This window comes from Desmodus rotundus, chromosome 13 (assembly GCF_022682495.2).
Source record: "Desmodus rotundus isolate HL8 chromosome 13, HLdesRot8A.1, whole genome shotgun sequence".
NCBI lineage: Eukaryota > Metazoa > Chordata > Mammalia > Chiroptera > Phyllostomidae > Desmodus > Desmodus rotundus.
The window spans coordinates 90,138,210-90,165,734 of record NC_071399.1 but is presented as its reverse complement, the minus strand read 5'-3'; the positions used below and the strand labels follow the sequence as shown (position 1 = coordinate 90,165,734).

Here is a 27,525-nt window from a genome sequence, read left to right as displayed (position 1 = left end):
TAATACATTGTAAATGTGCACTTATCACATATACATTGCAAAATGATTCTCTCTTCATTGCGTGATAGCATTAAAAGGGGGATTTTTTTTTTTTTAGATTCTTCTTAGGTTTAGTTCTATTTTAAAATATTTCCATAATAAGTATGTCTTATTATAAAAACACATTACAAGTTACTTTTTTAAAAATTTTAGAGAGGGGTAAGGAAGGGAGAAAGAGGGGGAGAGAAACATCGATTGGTTGCTTCCAGTATGTGCCCTGACTGGGCACCAAACCTGCAACCCAGGTGTGAACCCTGACCAAAAATCAAACTGGCGACCTTTCAGTTTGCAGGGCATCCCCCAACCAAATGAGCCGCACCAGCCAGGGCGCATAAGCTATTTTTAAAAAGATCGGTACACGATCACTTAGAGTGGAGGTTCATGCTACCCATGGGGAGACGATAAAATTGGGCTTTAGGTGTGTTTCATAGTTGTCCAAACGTCTAGGGGTGTGTTCCTCTGCAGGGTCTAAGATCCTCTCGTTCTCCTGGAAACGTGTCCTTTCCAGTTCATTCCCTATGTCGCTGTGACACCACTCTGTTACTCAAACCAAAAAGCCAGCTTAGTAAAAATTAAAAATAAATGCACTTCTTCCTGTAAGAGATATTTCAGGGACAAGCATGAGCATTAATAGGCTATATGTCACTAGGATTTAATTTTACTTTTTACCTTGCTTTATAATTATGGATATATATTACATTTTTAATGAATTTATTTGTTATGCTATAAACATCCTCTTCTAGACTACCTATATGATGTGGCAGTTACTTCTCACAGATAAATATATCAGATATAGATATTATTTATTTTTGCTGGAGAATACAGCATATACTTCTCAGGCAAGATTTTCTTATTTCTGCTTAAAATCAAACTGAGTTTCAAGGAGAAGAATACAAGCATCCCAATTTATTTAAATCAACAGTCAGCAAAATCATTTTGCCTGGCTTGTTTTATCTTTGATTTAAATGGTACTAGATGATACACATAAACCTGACGGAATGTGTATTTTCTGACATTCTCTGATAAGATGGATGTATAAATGTAAATCATGTCACTTCATTGTTTAATCAGCAGTGACTGCACCCAAGTGCTATGCCGTACGTGAAACCACTTGCGCCGTTCTAAAATTGTCGGCTTTTACCTTCCCCTTCCCAAACACTAGCTCTTAAAGCCTCCAGTGCCACGGCACGCGTGTGTGGCTCTGCAAGGCAGTGTGGAAGGCTGACTGTAGTTTCCCCCAGCCTGGCCCCAAAGCCTGTGGAATGCTGGCCCTGTCTGTGGAGTCGGGCTTTATGAGATGACGGTCACTGCAAGTGAGACATTGTGCCAGTTTTCTAAGAGCCTGGTTAATATTTGGGTAATAAATCCAAGTGAGTAAACATAGGACTGGAGTTGATCTTTTATTCCCCAAAGTAATCTACAGTTGAGAGGGTTGGCCCTGGATGGATGTCCACCGAAATGCATACATGCTGGGAACCTGGACACGTGGTTTTGAAGCCATATGGAGCAAAACTCCACTGAGGACTTCGAAATGTTATCTTATCGCTTAGAATGGATGCATGAACAGGCCAGTTATAAGATACAGCCTTTCTGCAGAAGATGCTAACGTTTTTCTCTTTATAGGAAACATGCTCTGAAAGAAATATTCTAGGTCATCACTGGAATCCAAAAACCTTCACCAATTCTTCTGCAACCAGTCCCTAACGGTCACCAACTCCCCTAAGGAGCAAGGATCACAGAGGAGACTCACGTGAGCAAGCACTAACGACCTCCATACAGAACCTGTGTGGCGTACAGCGTACGCTCAAAGAAGTGAACTGTTCATGTCAACTTGAACGGCTTGGTGGAATTCAAAAATTACGGTGTGATCATCCAGTCAGGCTTTGCAGCCACGCTGTCACCAGGGCCACTGTCTAGAAAACACTGTTTTCATTCACTGCTTGACAGCAGGAAGAGGAGCAGACGTGGAAGAGAACAGGGAGGCGTGCCGCTCCGAACACATTGCAGGACTGGATGACGCGGTACCCTTCTCCAAACCTGGGGCCTTCGCACCACTCGCACTTGGATGCGCTGCAACGGAAGAAATGCTGCGTTAATCTGCAGTCGGGTTCTGCTGCAGAAAAGACATTCGGGTGGTGCCATGCAAGACTCAAAGTAGTAGGAAATACGACCTTCATCATCACTGATCTTGCCCTCTGATTGAGGAGCTAAGACATACATACAAGTGAGCAAGTGAATGCTAAAAAATAAAGGAGCTCTGACTGGAGTGGCTCGGCGGGTTGGGGGTTCTCCTGCAAACTGAAAGGCTGCCGGTTCAGTTCCTGGTCAGGCAACATTTGAAGAAATGTGTGTGTGTGTGTGTGTGTGTTTGTGTGTTTTGACGTGTGGTGTGGGCTCTGTGTTCATAGTAAAACTGTCCACTGAGCCCCTAGTGAAGGACATTTTAAATGCTTAACAGTACATTTTGGTTAAAAAGGCTTCATGATTTGCTTACCCCTTTAGTAACACTTGAATTTTTGCTGGGATCACATCGTAATATTTATGTAGATTATTTTTTAGAAAGAACAACGAAGCAATTTGAGTAAGACGCTGTGGACTATTCAAAGAATTCTCTTTCCAAAGGTAAGGATGAGTGAAGTTATTATCAAATTGGATTTTTTTCAGGTTAAGCTTCAAAATCCCAGGTGGAAAAGATGTCAAGTCATTCCCATCAACAACCAATTGTTTGAGTGACCTGCGGATAAAGAAAACCGCACTTTAAAAGGTATTTATGCATAAATGTGCATTAAAAAGGTATTGCATAAATACCTTTTATGCAAGTTATAACACTGAAGTAATATTCTGTCCCAAAGTTCCTTAAAATTAGTATTATAAAACTCTAACAATAAAAGATAAGTGTTTAAGTACTTCCTTAGAATCAAGAGAATTAACTTAAAAAGCAACTGAACAAATATATCATTATGCAAAAAAGTTCACATGTGTGAATTGTAGAATTGAGCATGTATTTTGGGTCTTGTGACATGTCATCACTGTATAAAAAAATAATCACAAACACAGCAAGATGAATGAATGTTGTACCACATAAAATATACCACCTATGGTATAAGGATACAAAGAAAGAGTATTTTCATAGACCAATTGAACGTCATTACATATTTTTTTCATTTAAGCCCAATCAAAACAGTGAAATTAACACTATCAAAATGTGCTACACTGTATTTTGACTTTGCATCACCTGAGTACCCTTGGTTTTTACTGTGTCAGTTGCTTCTAATAACCCTTCTTCCTTTATTCAGAGAGAACCAACATTACTGATTTTTCTTTTTTTTTTTTAAAGCACTTGTGTTGATCGTGTTTTCTGCAGTCACTTATCTCCATTCTAACTAGTGCTGAAAAACAGTCAGAAAAGTATCTATTCACGAGAGAATAAAAATCAAATCAAAAGCTGATCCAACTTGTCAGATGTATCAGGAGTGAAGACATTGATAGAACCAATTGGCTGTGGATTTTCAATTAAGAGACTTTAGGTAATAAGCAGCTGGGGGCCTACAGATTCTCATTTGCATTCTGGTGTCCCGTCTCTTATCCATGCAGTTTAAGTTACGACAGCAAATGCTGAGAAAGACGGTCCCTCAGCCAGCTTCATCCCTCAACCACAGCTTGAGTACTGCACTTCCCATAGTCTGGGAAGGGTGGGCCAGACCCCAGGCTCTGCTTCAGTCCTGAAGGAGAGAGCTGGCAGGGTCACTTTCTCCCTCTACAGCAAATACGATCGAGGGGCCAGAAGCAGAGAGCCCTATGGGTGATCAGCGTAAGTGTGGGGCCCTCCAGAGACGTGCCGCTGAGCGTCCCCTGAGCACCAGGGATGACGACGCTGCCCTGCCTGGGTTGGCGTACCTTAGAGGCCCCCCCAATAGGGGCCCACCCTTCCTCTCAATAAGTTCTGGGGAGCTCAGTAGGTTATATGGTTTTTAAAGTTAAATAGTCTTTAAAGAGCTCCACGTTGAGACAAACTGTGCATCTGAACATCCTGGGTAGCAGCAAAACGTCCTGCTGCGCTGCCCCTCTCGGCGCTCCCAATGGTGCTCTGAGGCTTCTAGCTAGACCTGCGCAGAAGGTAGGGCACAGAAGAGAAAGCAAACAAATCACAGGACAAGGGATTCCCGAGGCCAGCACTTCTTTACTTCTTCTCTGTTGGGGCAGGAGAAACAATAAGATTCAAAATAGTGCACGTGCACACACATGCACGCACAGGCCTTCTTGAACCAAAATACATGATTTGTAAAACTAAAATATTAAGTGGATGAGCTGGAGAAGAACATGGTATTCATAGAGATCTCAGAGGCAAAGCAGAAGAAATTAATGAGCAAACAGCAAAACGCTTTAAAAAATTACAAGTTCTGGAGAGCGGAGAAGGGCCGGAGGCAGAATCAATCCTGCCTGCGCAATGGAGCCTCCAGGGAAACCATGGAGCAGGGCCTCCCGGAGCCTCCAGGTGGGGGCCCAGAGCACGTCACTGTGCGCCCCCCTCCCCCGCAGCGTCGAGCTCCATCCTCCCTGAGGACAGAAGCTACCGTGTTCAGGCCCTCACCCTGTGTTTCTCCTCATCTGGCTATTGACGTCTATTTTAAAATAAATCTGCTTTATGATAAATTGGTGATCTAGAGAGCAAATGGGTGTCCGGAGTTCTGGGCGCTGCTCTAGCAAATTAATTACACCCGAGGAGGAGGCTGCGGGGACCCTGATTCGCAGCCAGGCAGAAAGAAGGCCAGGTGACAACTTAGCTTGCTATTGGCACCTGAAGTTGGGGGCAGCCCTGTGGGACTGAGCCCTAACCGGTGGAGTCTAAAGCCATCTCCAGGTGGACAGTGTCCGAATTGAGCTGAACTGTAGGACACCCAGCCGGTGCCCAAGAATTGCCTGCTGTGCCCCCCTTGCCAGAGCGGAATCGGGTGCTTGGCACTTTAAACAAGTTTAAAAAAACACAACATATTTCTAAAATTAATCTGATAAAATTCCTGCAGATCAAGATAATGAGAGGATCATAGTCTTTCCAGATAAAAATAAGAACCACTTAAAGAGGAAAAAGGAATGAAACTGGCCTCAGGCACCTCGCCTGCACTGGGGAAGCTGATGGAGGGTGCAGAGGCGCCCCGGGAGGTGGCCCGCCCCTGGGCAGCTTGTGAAGCTGTGAGAGACAAGTGCTAAAAATAGTCTTTCAATAAAGAGACAGAATGGCAAGAACAATGCTAACGGGAATCCCAACCAAAGGTTCCTAAACTGTCTCAGCAAAACAGGCAATTAGGTCAGGGGCGAGTGTTTGAGAAGCAGAGCAGGATGGGAAAGTGCTCCGAGGTCCCCGCTGCTGGTGGTTTGCCCAGTGAGGGGACAGCCCCATCGGAGGGGACAGTAGCTTTTGTCCTGCTTTTATAAAATAGTAAAGAAACATGTATTTATGAGTTTTGGGAAAGGAACGATAGCTATTAACAAACTGGGAAAGTACTGTCGAGTTCCAAAATTAACAAGGAAGAAAAAAAAATAGCACCCTGAAAAAAATCAAATATATATATGAAAAGGAGAAAGTAAATAAATAGTAAATACAAAGTAAAAGGGAAGGCAAAAAATAAATACATCAGCCATAACAAATGTGAACACCTTCAATTCCTCTATTAAATACAAAGATTGCCACGTGGGAAATTAAATAATTGGTATGAATATTAGGAAAGTGGAGAAAAAATTATCTAGTTTTATTGAAGATAAGGTTATGCTTCTTGAAAACCAAAGACAATTTAGTAAAACTCAACTAAAACTGATAAGATAAATTGATTTTAAATTAATGTAAAGAAATACATAGCTTTTCTCTATTCTGTACTGGCAATAGTCAGCTAGAAATAAAACTTAAGAAAAAATATTACATTCCCAGGAGCAATACAATTATAAAATATTTAGAAAGGTTAGTAAGAAATATAAAGTATAGTGAGTCATAAATTCTTACAGAGAACATAAAATAAGATCTGAACAAATGAAAAAATATATTTTAGGATGAAAAGACTTATCAGAAATATAAATTCTTCAAAATTTATATGTAAACTCAAGACAATTCCAATTAAAATCCTAACATTGCATTTATATGTTCTGGGTGAAGAGGGACTTGAAATTATATCAAATATCTTAAAGATTGTGATCTAAACACAATAGTTAAGGGACTATTATTGAAATCTAATCTTCCTAATAATTATTAAAAATTATTCTAAAGTCATAATCAAAATAGTACAGTACTCACCTAGAACGACATCAGTAAACTTCAGAGACTTTTAAAAAATTAATGTGAGAAAGAAATGGAGCTTAGCATTAAAATTACATTGTGTATTATTGGCATTTTTGTATATATTGCCTCACAAAAAATACTACAGGCACACACATGAAAAAATGCACAAAATAACTTGCCATTCTATTAAGTGGTCATCAGTATTGTCCTTTAAATAATTATTCATGTTATGCCATAAAAATGTACGCCAATCATTCAAATTACATTTTGGTAAATGTTATGCCTTACGTATATTCTGTGGTTATTAAATAAATGAATGAGCTCAATTTTCCCCATCAAATCATCACCAAATAAACCCTTCAGGAGCAAATGACGTTGTGCGTACTTACTACTTTCAAAATACCTGAGTTTCTCGATTTCATTTGGAATAACAGCAACACTATTGTAGGAAATATTAAGTTCTTCAAGATAGGGCAAGTAAAATAACCTTAAATAGAAAGAGAAAATGAATTGTCAAAATGGTCATCTATTTGTCGTAACCAGGCACAAGTAAGGCTGTTCAAAGGTTTGTCCATCTTGTTTATCCTTTCAAGCAACCGGCTCTCGGTTTTATTGATATTTTATATATTTTTTAGATACTTATTTCAGTTCTGATCTTTATTACTTCCTTTCTCCCACTCACTTGGGGCTTCGTTTTCCTTTTTCAAGTTCCTGTAAGTGTAAAGTCAGACTGTTTATCTGAGATTTTTCTGTTTCTTGAGATGGGCCTGTAATGCTGTGAATTTCCATTTCAAGATTGCTTTCACTGTGTCCTATAGGTTTCAGGTTTTTGTGTTCTCATTTTTATTTGTTTCAAGGTGTCTTTCGATTTCTTCCTTGGTCTGATTGCTACCCACTCACTGTGTAGTGACACGTTATATAGCCTCCATGACTTCGTGTTTTTCAGCTTTTCTCTTGTGACTGATTTCTAGTTTCCTACCATGATGGTCACAGAAGATGCTCGATGTGATTTCGATCTTCTGAAATTTATTGAAACTTACTTTATGTTTTAAAATGTGGTCCACCCTAGAAAATATTTCATGTGCAATATTCTGCTGCTTTGGGGTCACATGCTCTGAAGATATCTACTAAATCCACCTGACCTAGTGTCTCATTTAAGGCCACTGCTGTCCTTACTGAGCTCCTCTCTGGAAGATCTAGCCTCTTCCCGACTCTGGTGCTCTGAGTTGGGGAGCCTGGCTTGGGGCTGAGATCCCCCACTTCTTGGAGGGAACCCGCCACAGCTGAGATATCCCTAGGGAACCTCAGCTGCAGCCCACGGGAGCGTTTACAAGACCTTAGATACTATAAAGACTAATTTCGTAGTTCATAGCTTAGGGAATTGAGGTCAACAATGATTAATTGCCATCTGTGTAGCTGGTAGTATTATTTCTAACACAACAATGAAAAACAGGTCAGCTACTTAAAATAGAATAAGAATTATTAAATAGCTAAAGAGTTGCTAGGTGCTCTCAAAAGGGCAGTTGATCCTGTTCTAAATCATAAGCTTTTTATTTCTATGTTTATAATTTCAAACTATCAACCTTACCCAGGTGGAAGACTCATAATCAAATTAAAGGCAATGTTGAAAACTCTAAGGTAGTGAAGTTGTTGGATTTCAGAAGGGATTGCTTTGATGGGATTGTTTCTCAGGATCAGTATTTGTAAATATTTCAGACAAAATACCTGAGGAACAGAAAAGGGAAACAAACATGAGTAGAATCATAAAGTATGCAAATTTTTGTCACATTTTATAAAGGCTTTGACCTGATGTAGCAGAATCCGTACAGTAACACTGGTTGTCTGCACGGCACATCTCAAGTACCTTTGGAAGGCTGTCAAAGCAACTGACCAGCGTGACACGCACGATGTGTGAAATGGCGCAACTGCTGTATTGAGATACCCTTGACTCAAGATTGGTCCTTTGCTGAATGGGAAACTCATCCTGTTCAACGCCTGGTTTCATAGGACGCAGTTATGCAAAGAATGAGGGAGGAAGGAGCGCTCTGCAGAACAAGACAAATGGCATTAACCTTCGTAATCAACAGGGTGTCAGATACCCTAGCCAGCTTGTTTCATTCTCTTCTCGTAGTGATTTCATATCCACTGATTTTTCATATAAAATTTAAACACAAAATACACCATTTAAATCTATGACCTTTGTTTGACTGAGATAGTTGTTGCTCTCTGGTGAATCATAATGAGGTCTTACGTTAGCTGATCTCGGATTGGTGGAACAGAGGGTACTCATCTTGCAATCAGAAGTGGAAGTCCTTCAGATTGGTTTTTCCTTTTCAAAATCGCTATGGCCTTTGGAGTCCCTTGCACTTCCTACGAACCCTAGGATCGGCTTGTCAAACTGTAAAATCGGCAAGTTGTACTTCTCACGGGGGCTGCAATGAATCTGTGGGCCAATTTGGGAGTATTGCCGTTGTAAAAATATTAAGTCTTCAGAGCCATGAACATGGGATGTTTGGCATCTAAGTATGTTTCCTTCCATTTCTAACAATGTTCTGTAGTTTTCACAGTAAAACTTTTGCACTTTTGTTAAACTTACTCTTATTTTTTCATGTAAATGAAATTTCTTAATTTGTCAGGACTGTTTGCTGCTATTTTTTGGAACTACAATTGGATTTTTGTATATTGATCTTGTACACCACAACCTTGCAGAGCTCCTTCCTTAGTTCTAACATAATTTTAGTGAATTCCTTAGGATTCCTATATACATAAGACACATCATCTGAAGTAGAGATCACTGAACTTCCTTTTTAAATGTAGATGCCTTTTACTTCTTTTTCTTGCCCAGCTGCCATGACTAGAAAGCGCAGTATGGTGTTGAATGCAAAGTGGCAAGAGTAGACATCTTCATCCAGTCCCTAATCTTAGGAGGAAAGCTGAAGCCTTGCACCATGAAATATCCTATAAGCTGTGGGTGTTTGTAGATGCTCTCTGTCAAGTTGAGGACAACCCTTTCTATTCCTAGATTTGGAGTGTTTTGGTCATGAAAGAATATTGAATTTTGTAAAATGTTTTTTTCTGTCTCCATGGAGATAATTGTATAGTTTTTTTCCCCCTTTACTCTATTAAAATGGTGTATCACATTGACTGATTTTTGTATGTTTACCCAACCTTGCATTTCTGGGATAACTATCACATTGGTCACGGCACAAAACCCTGCTTATGTGTTGTTTTGCTGGCATTTTGTTGCGGGGTTTTGCCTCTATATTTATGAGGTATTTTTCCACAGTTTGCTTTTCTATCCATATCTTTGTCTAGATTTGATATCTAGTGTGTTAATTGGTTTACTAGTTTGAATTGAGAAGTTTGTCTTTCTCTCCTTTTTTTGGAAGAGTTTGTAAAGGATTGGTGTTAATGCTTCTTAAGATGTTTGATAGAATTCTCCAATGAAGCTATGTGGTCCTGGACTTTGCTTTGTGGAAAGTTTTAAAATTACTATTGAATGTTTTCCTTTTTATAGAGCCATTAGATTTTCTATTTCTTCTCAAGTTCATTCTTTTGTCTTTCTAGGTATGTGTTTATTTCATCAAAGTTATCTGGTTGGTTGGTTTACAGTTATTTGTAGTGTTCTCTTAAAATCTTTTTTATTTCTGTGAGGTTGGTAGTAATGGCCCCTCCTTCATTCCTAACTTTAGTAACTTGGGTCTTCTTTAACCTTGGTCAGTCTGTGTAAGGTTAGTAAATTGTGTTAATCTTTCAAAGTATCAATTCTTGGTTTTGTTGATTTTTCTCTATTGTTTTTCTATTCATAATTTCACTACTAATTTTAATTATCTCCTTTATTTTTTCTTTAGGTTTAGTTTGCTCTTTTTAAAATGACAGATTAAGACAGAAGGGTTAGGCTATTGACTTTTCTTTTGAAATATAGCGATTTATACCTATGAATTTCTCTTTGATCACTGCTGTAGATGCATCCCAAACATTTTGGTATGTTGCCTTTTTATTTTATTCATCTTAAAGTATTTTTTAATTTCCCCTTTGATTTCTTCATTGAATCATGGGTTACTTAAGAATGTGTTGCTTAATTTATATATATTTCCAAATGTCTTTCAGCTATTCATGTTTACATAGATTCTACTATGGCCAAAAATATACTTCTTGTGCTATTCAATTGTTTGAAGTGCACTGAGATTTGCTTTGGGACCTAACATATGGTCAATCCTGGAAAATGTGCTATGTAAATTGGGGAATTATGTATTCTGCTGCTATTGGTTGAAGTGTTCCACAGATGTCTATTATGTCTCAGTGACTTACAGGGTTGTTCAAGTCTTCTGTTTCTTTGCTGATCTTCTGCTAAGTGGTTCTATGCACTATGAAGGGTGGGATACTGACGTTTATAACTATGATTCTTGAAATTCTAACTTCTTCCATCAATTATTTCACTTTTCACATTCTGGGGATATATATATTCATTCCTGATAGAATGACAAAATGTCCCTCTTTATCTCTGGCAATCTTTTTGTTTTAATGCCAATTTTGCCTGATATCAGTATAGTCCCTGCAGCTTTCTTACGGTCGTGGTTTGCGTGATGTATCTTTTTCCATACTTTTACCTTTGACCCCTTTGTATTTTTTTATCTTAAGTATATCTTCTGTAGACAGCATGTTATTGGAACTTGATTTATATTCAGTCTGAAAACTTTTATCTTTGGATTATTGATGTATTCACATTTAATGTTATTCACATGATGGATTTACATCACCACTTTACATATAGTTTTCTATATGTCATATTCTATTTTCTCTTCCTTCATTGTCTTCACTTGCATCAACTGAATATTTGCTAGTATAATATTTTAATTGCTTTAATGATTTTTTCACCATGTTTTCTTGAATTATTATTTTGTGTGGTTGCTGTAGGGGTTATAACATACATCTTAACTTACCAGAATCTACCTCAGGTTTACACCAACTTAGTTCCAGGGAGACGTGGAAATGTCCCTAAATAGCTCTATTCCCTGTTCCTTTTTTTCACACTGTAATTGTTATACATATTACACTCATACATGTCACAGACCTAACAATACATTATTGTCATTTTGTAATGCTCACTTATACTTAAATACCTGTGCAGAGCTGATTTCAGAATTTAGGAATGCACCAGAATCATGAAATAATTTTCTCATCTTGGAGGGCTTAAGAATCAAAACCTCAAGAAAAGTTACCATCTTTCAAAAGAGTTGTAGACAAATGATAAAAACCAGGTAGCAGACACGTGACGAGGACATGCAGAAACACCCAAGTGCACGATACGCAGGTGGAGGAAGAACACTTACCCTTCCGGAACCATTATCAAGATAGAGAAGAGACACTGTTCTAAGAGGTTAATTTAGTTAATGAGACACGGAAGCAACTAGTAAGTGATGAAAGTGGGCTGACTTACCTACACAGAAGGGAGGAAAAGGAAACAAAATGTATGGAAAAAATTCTGTGGCAAGAGCTTATTAGTTGGTCTGCAAAAGATCCAAGAAAAATGTCCTAATTTTAGACATGTTAGATACTGCACATTCAAAAATAAAAAGGAAATTTAGAAAACAATTTTAATTGTCTTTAATTGTTGAATGCCCCTTTGGCTAGTATTCGAGGGGTCGTTATTTAGTTCTACAATGGATGTATTTTTCCCCTGCTCATCTTTTTGTTTGTAAACCCCCGAAAAGTCTTATTTCCTCTGGTGAACATGGTTCTCTTTGACATATGACCAAAATGGACCCCAGGCTTTAATTGAACAGGATAATATTGGAAAGTACGAATATTCTAGCGATTTTGTAAAAGGTATTATTATTTTCTTCTGTTACAAAATTATTTCCAACAGTTTCTAAAGACATGGTCACAACTGCCCGAAGCATGTCTTCCTCACGCATAACATCACCTGGACCACTGCCAGGTGCTCCTGGACTCAGGGTCAGCATTTCGAGTGGGTGTGGGAGCTGTCCTGGTGGGTCCTGCCACTGCTGCTTTCAAAGTGGGCTTCTCTTCCATACCTGATGTCTGTGGAGTACCTTGAGATATATTTCTGGACTACCTTGCAGACTGAGCCGAATAGCCTTGCCGAGATCTGCTTCTCCGTCTTCTGTGTCCATGCCAATCTCTTGGTGACTTAGTGGCAGAGAGCGCTGCAAATCCTCCTCATCGTCTTCCAACACTCCTGACCCATCATTTGTTGCTAAGACTCCTTCCAGCTCTGTTTCTGGACTCTCTGTCTTTGAGTTGTGCCCACTCTTCTCTAATAAGCTTTGGTTAATACTTCTGTTGGACCCTGGTCATCTGCAGGAGTGGGTCAGCTTCGCAGTCTGGCAGATCACCCTTAAAAATGCATACAGAATAACCTCCCTGTTGTAACTGAGGCCAAAAAAAAAAAGTGTGAAGTATGGGTCTGATATTAACTCTGACCCATCAAGAGAGAGTTCAAGTTGAACCACTGTTTTCTAATTCTCTAACTGTAAACCAGGGTTGTTTATGATTGCATGCAAATGATCTTTCATTTATGGGATTGATCCTGAGCCTCTGATACACTGGACTGTTGAACGGGATTAGTTGCTTATCATTTGAATAGAGAGAAAACCACTACCATCCACATTTCCAGGAGGCTGCTGTAAAAATGCGTGGTAGTCTTCACTAGTCACTTTCTTCTGCCGTTCTCATCAGTTGTACTAAGCCTTCTTCACTTAGCTGGTGTACAATGGGAGATGATTCCACAGGGCTAGAATATTCTTCTTGCAGATTATTCAAGCAATGCTGAGTACAAAGAGAGCCTTCTTATTTCTTAGGGAAGATCAACTATACATTATTACAACTAATTATTACTGTTTATGTATTTTAAAGAATCCAAGATTTAAAAAGTAGACCAAGTATGTATTTATAAGGTTTGTTATATTAACCTTCTTATTTACTATTTCGGCTTCTACCTCTTCTTATCTAAAACTATTTTAATAGACTCTGTCTTCTGCAGTCTACCATCTTGAGTGTTCCATGAAACTTGTAATAATTCCAATCACCACATTTCCACCAGCCTCCGGTCTTCTATGGAAGGCATTTACTCTATGCTGATAACTAGGTACCATTAGTCTACTCCCAGCACAGCCCAACTAAGCCTGGATGTTACCATCCTTGTTGGAATATTTCATCCCCAGCTGTATAACACAGATCTGTATTTTATTTTATTTGTATTGATTTAGAGAGAGAAAGAGAGACGTCCATTTGTTGTTTCACTTATTGATTCATTCATTCATTCATTTGTCCTGACTGGGGATCCAACCTGCAACCTTGGCATGTCGGGACGACGCTCTAACCAACTGAGCTACCTGGCCAGGGCCACCCAGATCTGTGTTTTAATGACAAATTCTATAGATTTCTTTAAAAAGTGGGCACTTTACACTTTACATCTGAAGAGCTCTCTTGTATTTACAAATTCTTTTCCAGTGGATAGAGTATAACTTGGCAGATATATAGCCTCATCTATGACTTTTTGAGGGGGGTCAAACTCATTTTCACCAGGGGCTACATCAGCCTCATGGTGGCCTTCAAAGGGCCGAATGTAACTTTAGGACTGTATAAATGTAGCTACTCTTTAACTAGGGGCTGCCGCCAGGTAGAAACAAGGTGCCAGGCCGGATAAAACAAGGTGGAGGGCTGGATTCGGCCCTTGGGCCTTGTGTCTGCCACCTGTGATTTAGAAGAAAAGTTAAAATTAACATGAAGAAAAAAGACCCCTATATTCCTTGGGAATTCTGGTCAATGTGTCCTAGTCAAACAGTTATAAACAGTTATAAAATTGTTGTTATGTATTAGAAAAGAAAAAATAACTCTTCTAGTGAAAAATATATTACAGAGAAGTTATGAAAAATGTTTCCAATACTATACATTTGACATTAAAAAGGAAGTCAATTGGCTAAATATAAATTCACTGAAAGTCAATATTCTGGAAGTGAATTCGCAAAACCACCAATCACCCAGTGACCAATGAGGAATTTCAGAAAGACACAGGAAACATACCGTCCTAATTACTCATAATGACCCATTTATTGAAAACGACAATGAATTAGTTCATCCCCACATGTGATTCTTCTCGATACTGTTAATATTATGCAGAATATCCTGTTTGTGTCAATGATAACTAAAAGCTGTCACAGCGTCACATTACCTGGCCACCGAACTTTGTTTTCAAAGCTTCTGGTTTAACATAGTAAACACAGGAAGAAGTTCATTTTAGGTTTTATTCAGAGTGAGAGGAATTAATAAATTATTTTATATACACCACACAATTATATATTTGAGAGCCTGACTATAACAGTCTTTGAGGGTTATGTCATGGGATTTCCCAGGAAAGACGTACTGTACTTTTTGTACTTCTGAAAATAAGCCTTTTTAGATGCAATCCAGAATATATTTACTTTATAGCAACTGCAGGGTATCATGTACCTATTTTTTATTATAATTATTCATAATAAAGATTATTCTCATATGTACAGTAATAAAAATGGACTTACCTCTGTAGGAAAGGAACTGATATCATTAAATGATAAGTTAAGATATATTAATTGCAAAGCCAAAGATGTTAAGTCTGGACAATTCAGGATAAAAAAACCCTGAAAGAAAGTGACAATTGAAGAGGTTATGAACAACGCACAAAACATTTTATACAAAGTTTAAAATCTCATATTCTGCCCAGTGGCCCTGTGCCCAGAGACTAAGTCTGGCGCCCGCCAGGCCAGCTGGTCAACCCCAGCGGCCCTGGGGGGTGGGGGGGAATCTCATATTCTGAGCGACAGTGGTTACGTAACACACTAATAAGCCTACAGTCACCTTCCATTCATTCGTCTTAGTCTGTCAGTATCGTAATTCCTTAAATATGTAAGCGATAGAAACACTAGCTTTATTGTGTGTAATCAGTATAATGACGTGTGTCTGACAGGACTTCGATGAATAATGAGCACTTTACCGAGCACTCACTACCTGCTGGCATATAAATAATTAACTGTTTTTTATATTTAATTTTGTCTGTCACCACCTGGGTTTTTTCATGTCTCTACTTCTGAGGCAGGACAGTAAGAGGCCAGGAAAAGGCCTTGGCAAGTGGAATGGGGAAACTGAGGCAGGTGGCTGGACAACATGGCCTCCCCCAGCACCCGGACTCACCTCCCTTGCGACGACATCCGCTGAAGCATTAAGCAATGACTAGTGACCCCCCCATCCAGGAGAGAAAGGATCCTGAAAGGACACACCTGAAAAGCTGATGAATATTCTTCCTATTGAGATTCTCCCCTGAGACACCTCCTAAAATTCCGGCCTTTCAAAAACAGATATAAACTCTTAAGACAAAGGACCCAGAGCCTGCACAGGGGCTCACACTCTCTCCCTCATTCATTCATTCTCTCTCTCTCTCTCTCTCTTTCTCTTCCCCTCCCCTCTCTGTAGAGCACGCTCCCACCTTTCCCTGCTTCTTTCCTCAGTTGTGTATCTTTGCTTTTCCTTCTCCTAAGCTCTAAAGGTAACCAGGAGAATAGCTCGTCCTGGGCTAACTCCCTAAACCTGTCTCCAAGGGTCCTTCTTATGCCTCTGTAACTGGTTTTCTGAGTCCCCACAGCCCAGCTGGCTTGCTTCTGCTGCCTGTGTGACTCTCTTTCAAAGGGGCCAAAGCAGCCCACCTAGGCTGGACTCTTCCTCTTGCTTCCCAGGGGCCAAGGCAGCCATGTCGAGGCTCACTCCTGTGGCTGTAATCTTGCCTCACCTTTCTTAAGCACATCCTTTGTTTCACTGTCCCCAGCATTAATGAAAGTACTCTCAAAATCACCCAGGCACGTGTCATGACATCTTTCCTGCACAGAGTGAAGAACCAAGAGCCCACATGGCCACCAACATTTCTATGCCTCGGTTATCTTTGTTATTTTGACATCTATACAAAAGTTCTTGCTTAAATACACCAATTTCTGAAAGACAAGTACTTAGGTCTTGTTATAGATTAAATGTTTGTGTCCCTCCAAAATTCACATGTTGAAACCCTAACTCCCAATGTGATGTTTCTTAGCGGAGAGACCTTCGGGAGATAATTAGGGTTAGATGAGGCCTTCATGGTGGAGCCCTGGTGACGGGTGGAGCCCTTATGAGAATAAGAGAGGACCGGAGCGCATGCGTGCATGCTCGTGCTCTCTCTGTATCTCTCTCTCGCTCTGCCATGTGACCGTGCAGCAAGGAGAAAGCTATGAACAAGCGAGCTTTCACTAGGAACCAAATTAGCTAACACCTGAATCTTAAACTTTCTCATCACAATAACTTTAATAAATAAATGTTGTTTAAGCCACTCAATCTATATGGTACTCTGTCATATCAGCCTGAATTGACTAAAATTTAATGGTGCCCCCAGTATATTTAATGCTCCAGGAAATACGGAACATTTGTTTTCTTAAGGATCGTAGAATCAGTAGGAAACAACTGAATGAACCAAGGAACTGTAACGATGGAGGATGAAGCCTAAGCTCGCAGTGAGGGTTAGGCTATGTTAGGCTATGGTACATATACTACATACGAATAAGGAGGTTCATGGCCAAAAAATCTTGGAATTAACGGTACTCGTTTCATGACTATGTGGGTAGTATGCAGAAGTAGGGGTTCCTTCTTCCTGTTATTAATGTCCGTTAACATAGATTTATAATTATTACCTTATGCACTTGTGTTTTAAATAATATAGAAAATAACAAGTTTTACCAACTAACAATAGAATAACACCAGTGTACACACAGACACACACACACACATTTCTACCTTTACCAGAGTCCTTTACTTCTTGAGGCTTTGAATTGCTGTCTAATGTCTAATGTACTCTTTTTAGCATTTCCTGTAAAGCAACACAAGTAACAAACTCCCTAAACTTTTGTTTTTCTGGGGAAACCTTGATTTTTCATTTGTCTTTGAAGGGTAGTTTTGTGGGATGTCAAATTCTTGGTGGGAAGATTGCTTTTCTTTTACCACTGCAGAAATGCCATCCCATTCCACTCCGGCTTTCATGGCTTCTGACGACCAATCGGCTGTTAATCCGAGGATTCCTTATACAAGACAAATCACTCCTCTCTTGCTGCTTTCAGCATTTTCCCCGGCTTTTGACAATTTCATTGCAATATATCTTAGACCTCTTTGAATTGATCCTTCTTGAAGTCTGATGAGCTTCTGGAATGCATAGATTTCTTTAATTACATTTGGGAAGTTTTGGTCATTATTTCTTCAAACACTTTCTTCCTTTTCCTCTCTCTCCTCTTTTTTGGGGATTCCCATTATCTGCACACTTGATGATGATGGCTCACAGATTTTTTAAGCTCTGTTCACTTTTCTCCCTTCTTTTTTCTTTCAGTTCATCATACTTGATGATTTCAATTGGCTTATCCTCCAGTTCCTTAATTCTTTCTTCTCGCTGTTCAAATCTACTGTTTAAACCTTCCTGTGAGTTTTTCATTTCAGTAATTGTATTTCTCAGCTCCAGAATTTATTTTTGGTTCCTTTTTGTAATTTTTATCTCTTTATTGATAATCTCTGATCACACATCAGTCTCCTAGTTCTTTTATTTGCCTTTTGTTCATGATTTTCTTTATCAATTTGAATATATTTAAGAGAGTTGATTTAAAGTCTTTCTCTAGTGAGTCCAATGTCCGTGCTTCCTCAGACACAGTCTTTGTCCATTTGTTCTGTGAATGAACCATATTTATCTTTATTTGTCTATCTGATATTCATTTTGATAAAAACTGGGCACTTTGAATATTATAGTGTAGTAATTCTAAAAACCAAATCCTTTCCTCTTGTCAGGGTTTGGTTTTGTTGCTTGGCGTGGGCTATAGCTGTTGGTTTGTGCAGTGATGTTTCGAAACTATTTTTGCTAAGTCTGTATTCTTTTGTATGTGTTCTCTTTGAAATCTCTGCTCCTTAACTTGTGTTTGGCAGAGATTTCTTCGAACACGAGAAAGAGCAAACAATGCTTTCGTCAGTTACTTTTTCAGACCGGCTCTATGCAAGAACATCCCTTCAGTGCTGACCCAACCCATGTAAAACTCTGCTTTAGCCTCTCCTTCCCACCTGAGCTGCACCTACAGACCGACAGAGCCAGAAGCGAAGGGTATTCTCAGTCTTTTCTGAGCACGCATCCTGCCCTGGGCATGCGCGTGGCTTTCAACATTTCCAGTACGCACAGGCATTTTTGAATGTTTTAGTTTCTCAAAGGAACTCTCCCTGCAACTTTTCCTATTTCTGCAACTTGTAATGAGCTTGAACTGATTTCAAAATAAAAATGAATGTGAAAGATCACAGATTTTCAGGCAAAGGGGTTCTTGGTTCAAACCCCAGCTCTGCCACTTGCTTGCTGCGTGATCCTGCGTGAATTACTTTCACTGGGCATCAGTGCTCTCATCTGTGAAATGAAGCCTCTGGTACCTACTTGGATGAATTATAAGGGCTTTTTTTTTTTTTTTTTTTTTTTTTTTTTGCTGAATCCTAAGTTTTAAGGGTAACATTTGCTTTGCACATAGTGGGTGCTTAATGAATGGTAACTATTTTACTGTTATTCATATTGGGCTTGTGTTCAGTAAAAAGCTGGCCTTGTGCCAGAGTTGGCACAAAGGCCAAAGATTCTTGGTAACTTAAAAATATGATAATTCTGATTCCCACTTTTTAAAAATCATACTAGGCAATGAAACGAGTACTATCGTGTTGGCCAAAAAGTCCGTGTGTTTTTTTCCATAAAATAAAAAACCAATTTTTCATTTTCACCAATAACTTTATTTAAAGTTGGATATTTGGAGTATGTCAGCTCTCTCCCGCATGGGTAGAATATTGATTGTTCTCAATTAATGTCTCCATTTGATCACTATCAACTTCAACTGGTCTACCCGACCGTGGGGCATCGTCCTGTGAGAAATCTCCAGCACAAAACTTCACAAACCACTTTTGACAATTAGATCAGTCATAGAACCCTCTCTATCCACTGCACAAAGCTTTTTTTATGTTTCAGTTGTGTTTTTACCTTTCTTGAAATAATAAAGCATAATATGTTGAAAATGTTATGTATTTTCTTCCATCTTCAATGTCAAAAAGGCTACACAAAAAATCACCAATTTTGCCCTTTCTGGTGTAGCTCAATGGATTGAGCACCAGCCTGCAAACCAAAGGGTCGCTGGTTCGATTCTCAGGGCACATGCCTGGGTTGCAGGGCCAGGTTCCCAATAGGGGGTGCACAAGAGCCAACCACACACTGATGTTTCTCTCCCTCTCTTTCTCCCTCCCTTCCTTTCTCTCTAAAAATAAAATCAATACAATCCTTTTAAAAAGTCACCAATTTTGATTTTTTTTAAAAATGCACACTGATATTACAGGTGTCACATACAATGCACTAAAATGAAGTTTTGAAGGAAGTTAAAGACATCTAAGCACTACGAGAGCCATCTTACGGGAAAAAAAAAAAAAAAAACAACGAAATTTTCGGCCAACCCAGTATAGTTGCTTTGGATATGAGTGGTTTTAAAAACCGGAATGAAGGCAAACTAGGACAGGCAGGCTGAGAGATGCAATTTGCATATGTTCCTGGGAAATCTCTATCGCAACAAGAAAGATCCCTTTAATACTATGCAAACTAACCTAAGTTAGAAAACCGAAAGCAAAAATAATTTCCAATGCAACAAAAAATATATCAGTAAGTAGGTGTCATACCTTGAGATTCAGCGCGTTTCTCCCATATATTTGACAGTTCACCACAGCCAGGTTGGTCATGGCTTGTATCGTTTCATATTGCGTTGTTACAACAGTCTTATAGACCTCGCGGCGCTTAACTTGTGTCTCTGCTTCAGTCGGTTTCCCTAATTGAACGAGTCCTACGTAAAGAAAACAATACGTGAAACCAATGTCATCACTTAGAGTGAAATGCGAAAGGGACGTGTGACAACAGTCAGTCATGAGAAGTGGCTCACCTGTGCTCACACTCTGGAGGAGACTCCCCATAACCTTTCCCCCCACCCCCCACCCTGTCTCTGTTGGTCGTGTTGCCAAAGCGGGGGCTATTGCTGCTGCTGTTCTTTTTCATATAATACAGCACAACTGTCTTTCACAAAGAAAACCACGTGCTCATGTATCTCTGCCTCAGTAATTTGGACTCCATTAATCTCAGTCTTTATATACTATATATAAAAGTATTTTTAAATCTTTCACTATGAATTACATAAACAAGTTCTTGCTTCACAAAACTAATAAAGGGCATCATGTAAGCACAACTCAAAATAGAAATTACCTCCCAAAGAGCAACCTCAGCTTTTTTCCTAATATTACCTAGATGCATGATTCAAATGCCTAATGTAATTCAGCTCCTCCCTCACTTTCAAGGCTTCCACACAAGAAATGAAAAAAGAAGGAAACCCAGCAACTTAGGAGTGAGCCAAATAGATCATCTGAATTTACTTTATCATGTTCTGCGGATTTCACTTTCCATCGGAAACAGCCCGTGCTGGTGCCAGGGAAAAGAAGAGGGTAACCTACGAAGGAAATCTCATTAGATTATCATCAGAGTTTTCAGCAGAAACCCTACCACTAGGAGAGAGTGGAATCAAACATTCAAAATATGGACAGAGAAATAACTAGCCAAGATAATATATCCAGCCAAGTTATCCTTCAGAGATGAAGGAGACACCGACATTTACAGACACACAGCAGCTGAGGGGATTCACGAGAGGAGCACCATTACAAGAGAACACTGAAGGGTGTTCTTCTGTCTGAAAGAAAAAAAAAAAGATACAGAACTATGAGCAAGACGACTAACATACAGAAAAGGAAACTAACTCTTGTTCAGAATAGGGGTCAAACACTTAAATATAACGGAAAAGTTAAAGGAGGTAAAAACATTTCTAAAAAGAGAAGACCACAGCGACTACAATTCAGAGATGAACTCACAGCGTGAAAAGAGATCATTTGTGACCACAGAAACAGAACAGAGGGGGCAGCAAAAAGCGGACTTTACACAGGCGAATGGAGATGAGATGCAATCGGGGTGGGGGGGAAGGACTATGGTATATACGAAACTTTCTTTTGCATAAGCTTAATGACAACCACCGAAAAATCTAAAACGAAAACACACCACGTAACACAACAGGAAAGACAGCAAACATCACCGAAGACCACCAAACTAAAACAAACAAAAAGAAACATGAGGGAAAAGAAACAATGAAGACAGACCAACACCAGAAAACAAGGGTAAAATGGAAACCCTCACGTACCTGTAATCACCCTCAGTGTACTGAAGTAACCAATTAAAAGGCACGGAGCACTGGGCTGAGTCACAAAACCAAGCCCGGCTCTATGCCCCCTTCAGGAGACACATCTCAGCTCCAAAGACACACACAGAGCAAAGGGACAGGGGGTGGGGGGGGCATGATACTCCAAGAAGACGGCATCCAGAGAATAGCAGGTGTGGCCATACTTACATCTGCCAAAACAGACTTCAAGATAAAAAAGGCCATGAGAGAAAAAGGTGGACATTTTGGGATGACACAGGAGACACTACCTCAAGAAGAAATAACACCCCTCCATATTATGTGCACCCAACATGGGGCACAAAAATGTATAAAGCAACTAACAGAACTGAAGGGAGAGACTAACAAAAACGTAATTATAGTGGGGGACCTAAACACCCCATTTACAGCCATACACAGACCATCCGAACAGGAAAGTCAACGAGGAAATGTGGGTCTCACGTGACTCACTAGACTTGATGGGCAAGATCGATACTCCAGAGCTCTTCAGCCCAGAGCACCAGAGTGCACACTTTCGTCTGGCTCACAGGGACATTCTCAAGGACACAGACGACATGCTGACCACGAAGCCAGCCTCAACAAATTTAAGAAGATGCAAATCATACCACGCATATTCTCTGAGCATAATGCTTTGACATCAGAAATCAACTGCAAAAAAAAAAAAAAAGTGGCAAAGCCCACAAATAAGAGTGGATAAAACAATACACTACTAAATAATGACTGGGTCAAAGAAGAACTAAAAGAAGAGATGAAGAAGATACATAAAGACAGGTGAGAATGAGAATACGACATATCAAACTTTGGGGGGATACTCAAAAGCGGTAATAAGAGGGAAGTTTATATCATTACAGCCCTACCTCAAGGAACAAGAAAAGTCTTAAATATGTAACCTAGCATATTTTAAAAATAAACTTCCACTTGTTTCTGCTAAGGTTAAAACTGACTGGTACATGGCAGGTAACTAACTAGCGTTACTCCATGTCTACTTGTCCCAGCGTCCGTACGAAGTTTGGTGTATAGTCAATACTTAAAAAACAGCTGCTGAATAAATGCTGTAAGGAACTGAAAATGAGGCGAGACATAGTGTGAATCTCACACACACACACACACACACACACACACACCCATACCCATGAATACTTGTATGGAGATCACCTTACATAGTTTTTTTATAAGAATGACATAAGCCTAGCATTTACCTTCATGTGGGGCTGGCGAGCCTTGAACATCTAGATTTTCAGCTTCTACTATCCGAGTTTCTAGAAAAAAAAAAAGAAATGGGACAACCTTTGGATTCACGTGGAGGCTGTTATGGTTTCCTTATTATTGTTCCCCTTTTAATGAGTTGGAATCATCCATGTAATCTGCCCACAGAGACAACCGTTAGAACGAATGTTCTCCTTCTGGACTTCATCCAAATTACCTTCTGAACGATTGTTCTTTCTCACTGCTCCTTTATATTAGATTCTCTAATCCTCTCAACTCCCTTTTCTGGCTCCCGCCACCACCACGTGGGTGGAGCGCCGGGTTCGGACTTAGCAGACCTGCAAGGCCAGGACTTCCGTCACTGCCCTCTGGTCAGATATTAAATCTATAGGCAAAGAGCCACTTCACCACCCCACTCTGCAAAATTAAAGGGGGTGCCACTTGCTTGCCTGCTGCCCCCTTCGCTTTGCTCTGCTTGACCCTGTTACTACAGACCATGGTCAGAATGCATATACCTAGTTCAGACTGTCTTCGAGGTTTCCTTGGTAAAACTGGTGTTGGTATGGAAAGAGCACCAGGAAACTGAGTGATATTCAGGAGCACCGCCGTGCTTTGTTGTAAATGGCCAAACCACTGTTTTTGTGCTTGTGCAGGTGTAATTCTCAGGAGAGGGGTTGGCCTCACCACACTCGAATCTATCAGAGGGTGCTTAAAAGTATAGGTCCTACTCTTTGATAAAGGTAAAGCCTTGAGGTGAACGCCCTTAGGTGGGTGGGGGGTAACTGGGGAAGGGGCACTGGGAGGCTTGGAGAACGTGGAGGAGAAAATTAGGATGTCTTCTAGCCTGTTGTCAACAGAAGGCTCTTTCATTATTGATGGCTCCCTTTTGGTTTTTCTTGATCTTTTCATTTGCTTGGTTTCTTTCCCAAAAACTCGAGTAGAAGCTGATGGACAACTTGGAAAAAATATGTAACCAGTAGCAGTGTCTGGAATGTGCCAACGACCAAGATTATGAGAGGTCGAGGGCACTGAAACAGTAGTCACTCCTCTTCGTCCATGATCATCGAAAGAGAGGTTTTGGATGCTGACGGGGGTTCGCAATTGCTTTCTTGAAACAGTAACAGGAAAACTAGTTATATCTCTTTCACCTTGAGTAAACTTTGCGTGTGGTGGCTCAATTTTATCAGTCGTGGCTACACCAGAAAAAGAAAAAAATAGCACAATTAGATTAAATTTATCAAGGGTTCAGGGACAGAACTATAATGTCTTACCATTCATAGCTTTTCTTTATTCACTCACCCCTCTCTCAGCTTCTAAAAATATTTCTGTATATGCTTACTCAGCTATGAGAACTCTTGTTTCCCTGCCTGAGGTAAAGTTTGAATGAATAACTGGAGAAGTGAGTGAAGAGGCTAACCTGTATTAGATTTATGAAGGGTAGAGAACCTACTCTTGGAAAAAATGGAATTGATGGCAAGAAGAGTAGATTATAAAGGAGAATTCTTCAAGTCTTAGACTGAGTTCCACTCTTGCCCCCATGCTTTTTCACGCTGTGAACTACTACTGCCCGCACTGTGAACTGGACATCCATTTTATGCTGCTCGGTTCTGCTATGTAAGGTTCTTATTTTATGTGCGTCTCGTCTTCAAAGCTTCATTAAGGGTCTTGAAAGGTCCTAACAGGCAGAGACCAGATAGATCATCCATGTCATCAATTCCCTATGGCATTTCGCATCGTGTGCAAACTGTAGATACTTATGTCAGAGTTTTCTTGTGTTTAAATACTCATTTTTATAAACTGCCTTTCAGTCACTCTAAGTGTTCATGCATTCAACAGATATTCGGAACACTCGCTACGTGCAGAGCACTCTGCTGAGAGCCCTTGGAGATACAGGATTACTGATAGGCAAGGTCATAGGGTCTCCAAGCTACCAAAAGCAGAAGACCCCCCCCCCCCGCAAAGTTATCCTGCCCAAGATGTCAATAGTGAGAAATGCAGTACTGGACCGGTACACTTCAATCAAAACATGAAAGGGAAAACTACGAAAGAACCAAATCGGTAGTGAGCAGAAAACTTACATAACTGTGGGTATTACTCTCACAGAATATTTTGTGAATGTAGAAAAGTATAGGAATGTAGAAATGACATAACAAGAGTTGGCAGGGAAGTGGGAGAGGAAATTGGTGGTAGTTAGTATAAAATAAGTATTAAAGATGTTGATTTAAACACCTTTAATAGCCATGGATCAGAAGATAATAATTTAACACTGTAAATCACATTACAGACTAAGCGTATGTTAATAGTGTAAACGTTGACACTAAAATAATTAATACAATCAGTGAAGATCAGGTAGTGGAGGAACCCAGAAATGGGAAAGAAGGAAGCCGCATGCTGATGTGGTCATTGCTTGTCAGTAAGGAGTCCGCAGACACCACGTAGGGAACGAGAGGGTGAAGGGTATTCTGTGAAGTGGTGGTCACGAAAGTGGCCCACATTTACCCCGCAGCATTTATGACGGGCAATTTTGGTTACGTGTATGGTTGCCTGATCCCACCGGAGGGGAACCCGTGAGGAGGACTGGCCAGGACTATTCTGCTCGCTGTCTCCGCAGTCCTAGCCCCGTGCTCATAAATAGTCGGTCCGTGTTATTTGCGGCCAATCTGCTCCATAAAGTGTCCGTGAATGCTGAACTATCCAACGCTGAGCCTCGGGTCTCAACATTATTGACAACCAATGCACACAGGATCTTGTTTCACGCGTATTTCCATTTTAAAGACAGCTCATTTAACATATACTGTTGATTCATTACCACTGAACTCACGGTCAGTGACACTACAACACAGGCCTGAAGGAAGCTTGTCTAACACACAGATTTTTCTCTCTGGGACACATCACAGCTTTCCTGTGCTTAAGAAGAGTAGACAGCACTTCAGCATTGTGCGTGTGGACCTTTTCAGCAGCGAAATCACCAACAAAAGCACAAATTTTTTTTGTTTTTAAAAACCATGGCACTAGACAGACTGGGGAAAGGGAAGCTGCTCGCAGTATGAGAGCTGGAACGAGAAGGCGGAACACGGCCTGTCCCGCCGGAGCTGGGCGTCCGCAATGATGGGGAGCCATCGTATACACACACCCTTTGCACCCCTCTCCTGCACCCAGTTACCCCCAATGTCAAAGAAGTGAGAGAGACTTCTGTATGCTGCCCTGCAGTGTTCTACATGGCATATTGTTGGGTTAAAAAGACAAAATGCAGACTGATAGTGATCTGAACGTTACAAATCAGTGTCAGCAGTTAGGAAAATTTGTACCTACAGAACCCACAAATAATGAGAATTGACTGTACTTACAGAATTAAATTGGATGCTATCAACTTGTGACAAGCATTTGTCAGGTACTGCTTATTCGTGTCTAACTGCTGTGATTCTGAGTTGTGCAGGTTGAGAACCTTCTAGGAAAAGTAGTTAACAACATTGCTGATTAACATACGTACCTGTATGGACTTGCTTATATAAAGGCAACTTAGGGAGCTTTGGAGGTAAAGGTCTTCGAAGCAGAAGTTGTGGGTGGTTTCGCATTTTTATTAACAATAAGTACTGTTTCTCACGGCTATTAAGAATTGAAGAGCTTTTGAATGCGTTTGAATTGTTGCCGAAAACTAATTCATTCGAATCTAGACTACATTTTAATGAGAATCATTCCGTGTTAATACTATGCTGAATCGAAGCAGAATTCCTATAAAAGAAAACGGGGGTAAGAATATAAGTTTTTAAAACTTCTATGGAGAATCTAGGTAAAATGTAGATTTATAATGAATACCGAATTTTTAAATATATGTACTATTACCAGTCATTCTAAATTCCCCGTGTTAGCAAAAAGTCCAATCTTCCAGCGCTCTCTCCTAGTAAATAAAGGACAGTAGAAAGGATACTCGGCTTTTTCTCTATCTCCAAAGCGTTATCAGTTTATAAATTTGGGAAAAAGGTTTTGGTCAAAAGATGAGAAAGTCCCCCGCTGCATGACAGCCCCTGAAGACCCACAGTATCTAATATCTGAGTTGTTTTCTTTCTGTAACAATGACTTAATTTAAACTGCAATCGCTATCGTTCGGCCATAACTATTCAATCCCAACAGAAGACAGTCCTCGGTGTAATGAGATTTTTCCAGGGCGTCTGTTCCAATGAGTCCTGTCTACAAATGATGCCAGAAGACAGACCCCAAGAACGTGCGCTTAGTTTTCGGGGCAACGTCTAAGTGCCTACTGATTCGAGGTTCCGTTGACAGTCGAGAAGGTAAGGCAGGGGAGCTGCAAAAATAGGCCGTTTCATGCCCCGCAAGGTCACCACGCAAAGAAGCGCTCACGGCGCGCCCCCTGCCAGTCCGTCCCTAGGGTGTCGCGGGGTTTTCCTCCGCGTTATCTGCAGAGGTGCTCGGAATCATCGGACTCCTTAGCTATCCTTCGGGGCAGTCAACTGCTTCTCAAAACCACCGGCTCTTCCTCTTTTATGTCGCTCCTTTCCGGTGTTATTTAGTCAGCAAGATACTGGTCAAGTGAGGTGGCGGGACCGCCCAAAGGAGCGCACCCAGGCGCCCGTCACCCGCAGGGTGCAGTCAGAAGCCCAGGCGACGGGCGCCAGCTACCGGAAGCCGATACTCCTACCCTGCCCGCTGGGCGGACGCGCAGGC

At 40.3% G+C, this 27,525-nt stretch overlaps 1 protein-coding gene and 1 pseudogene across 1 annotated transcript; both read right to left on the bottom strand.

The window, feature by feature from the left end:
- Nucleotides 1–1,179: 1,179 nt before the first annotated feature.
- LRRC63 (leucine rich repeat containing 63) lies at nt 1,180–27,427 on the bottom strand. Its single transcript, XM_024570264.3, has 10 exons — nt 26,686–27,427; nt 26,333–26,574; nt 23,358–24,035; nt 22,836–22,895; nt 20,048–20,208; nt 14,851–14,949; nt 7,896–8,032; nt 6,711–6,794; nt 2,534–2,773; nt 1,180–2,109 (listed from the first exon to the last, which is right to left on the bottom strand). The coding sequence occupies exons 2-10, from the start codon at nt 26,415–26,417 to the stop codon at nt 1,953–1,955; spliced, it is 1,701 nt and encodes a 566-aa protein (XP_024426032.2). The 5' UTR covers nt 26,418–26,574; nt 26,686–27,427; the 3' UTR covers nt 1,180–1,952.
- On the bottom strand, nt 11,698–13,634 carry LOC112313402 (ataxin-3-like; annotated as a pseudogene).
- Nucleotides 27,428–27,525: the final 98 nt, after the last annotated feature.

What these genes read in the sequence shown, in the direction of transcription:
- LRRC63 (XM_024570264.3), bottom strand. Translation starts at nt 26,417, where the DNA reads ATGCGAAACCACCCACAACTTCTGCTTCGAAGACCTTTACCTCCAAAG. An exon ending in ATTATGAGTCTTCCACCTGG is followed by an intron (nt 6,795 to 7,895) that starts GTAAGGTTGATA and finishes TTTCTATTTAAG; the next exon opens with GTTATTTTACTTGCCCTATC. An exon ending in AATGAAATCGAGAAACTCAG is followed by an intron (nt 2,774 to 6,710) that starts GTATTTTGAAAG and finishes CTTTATCCGCAG; the next exon opens with GTCACTCAAACAATTGGTTG.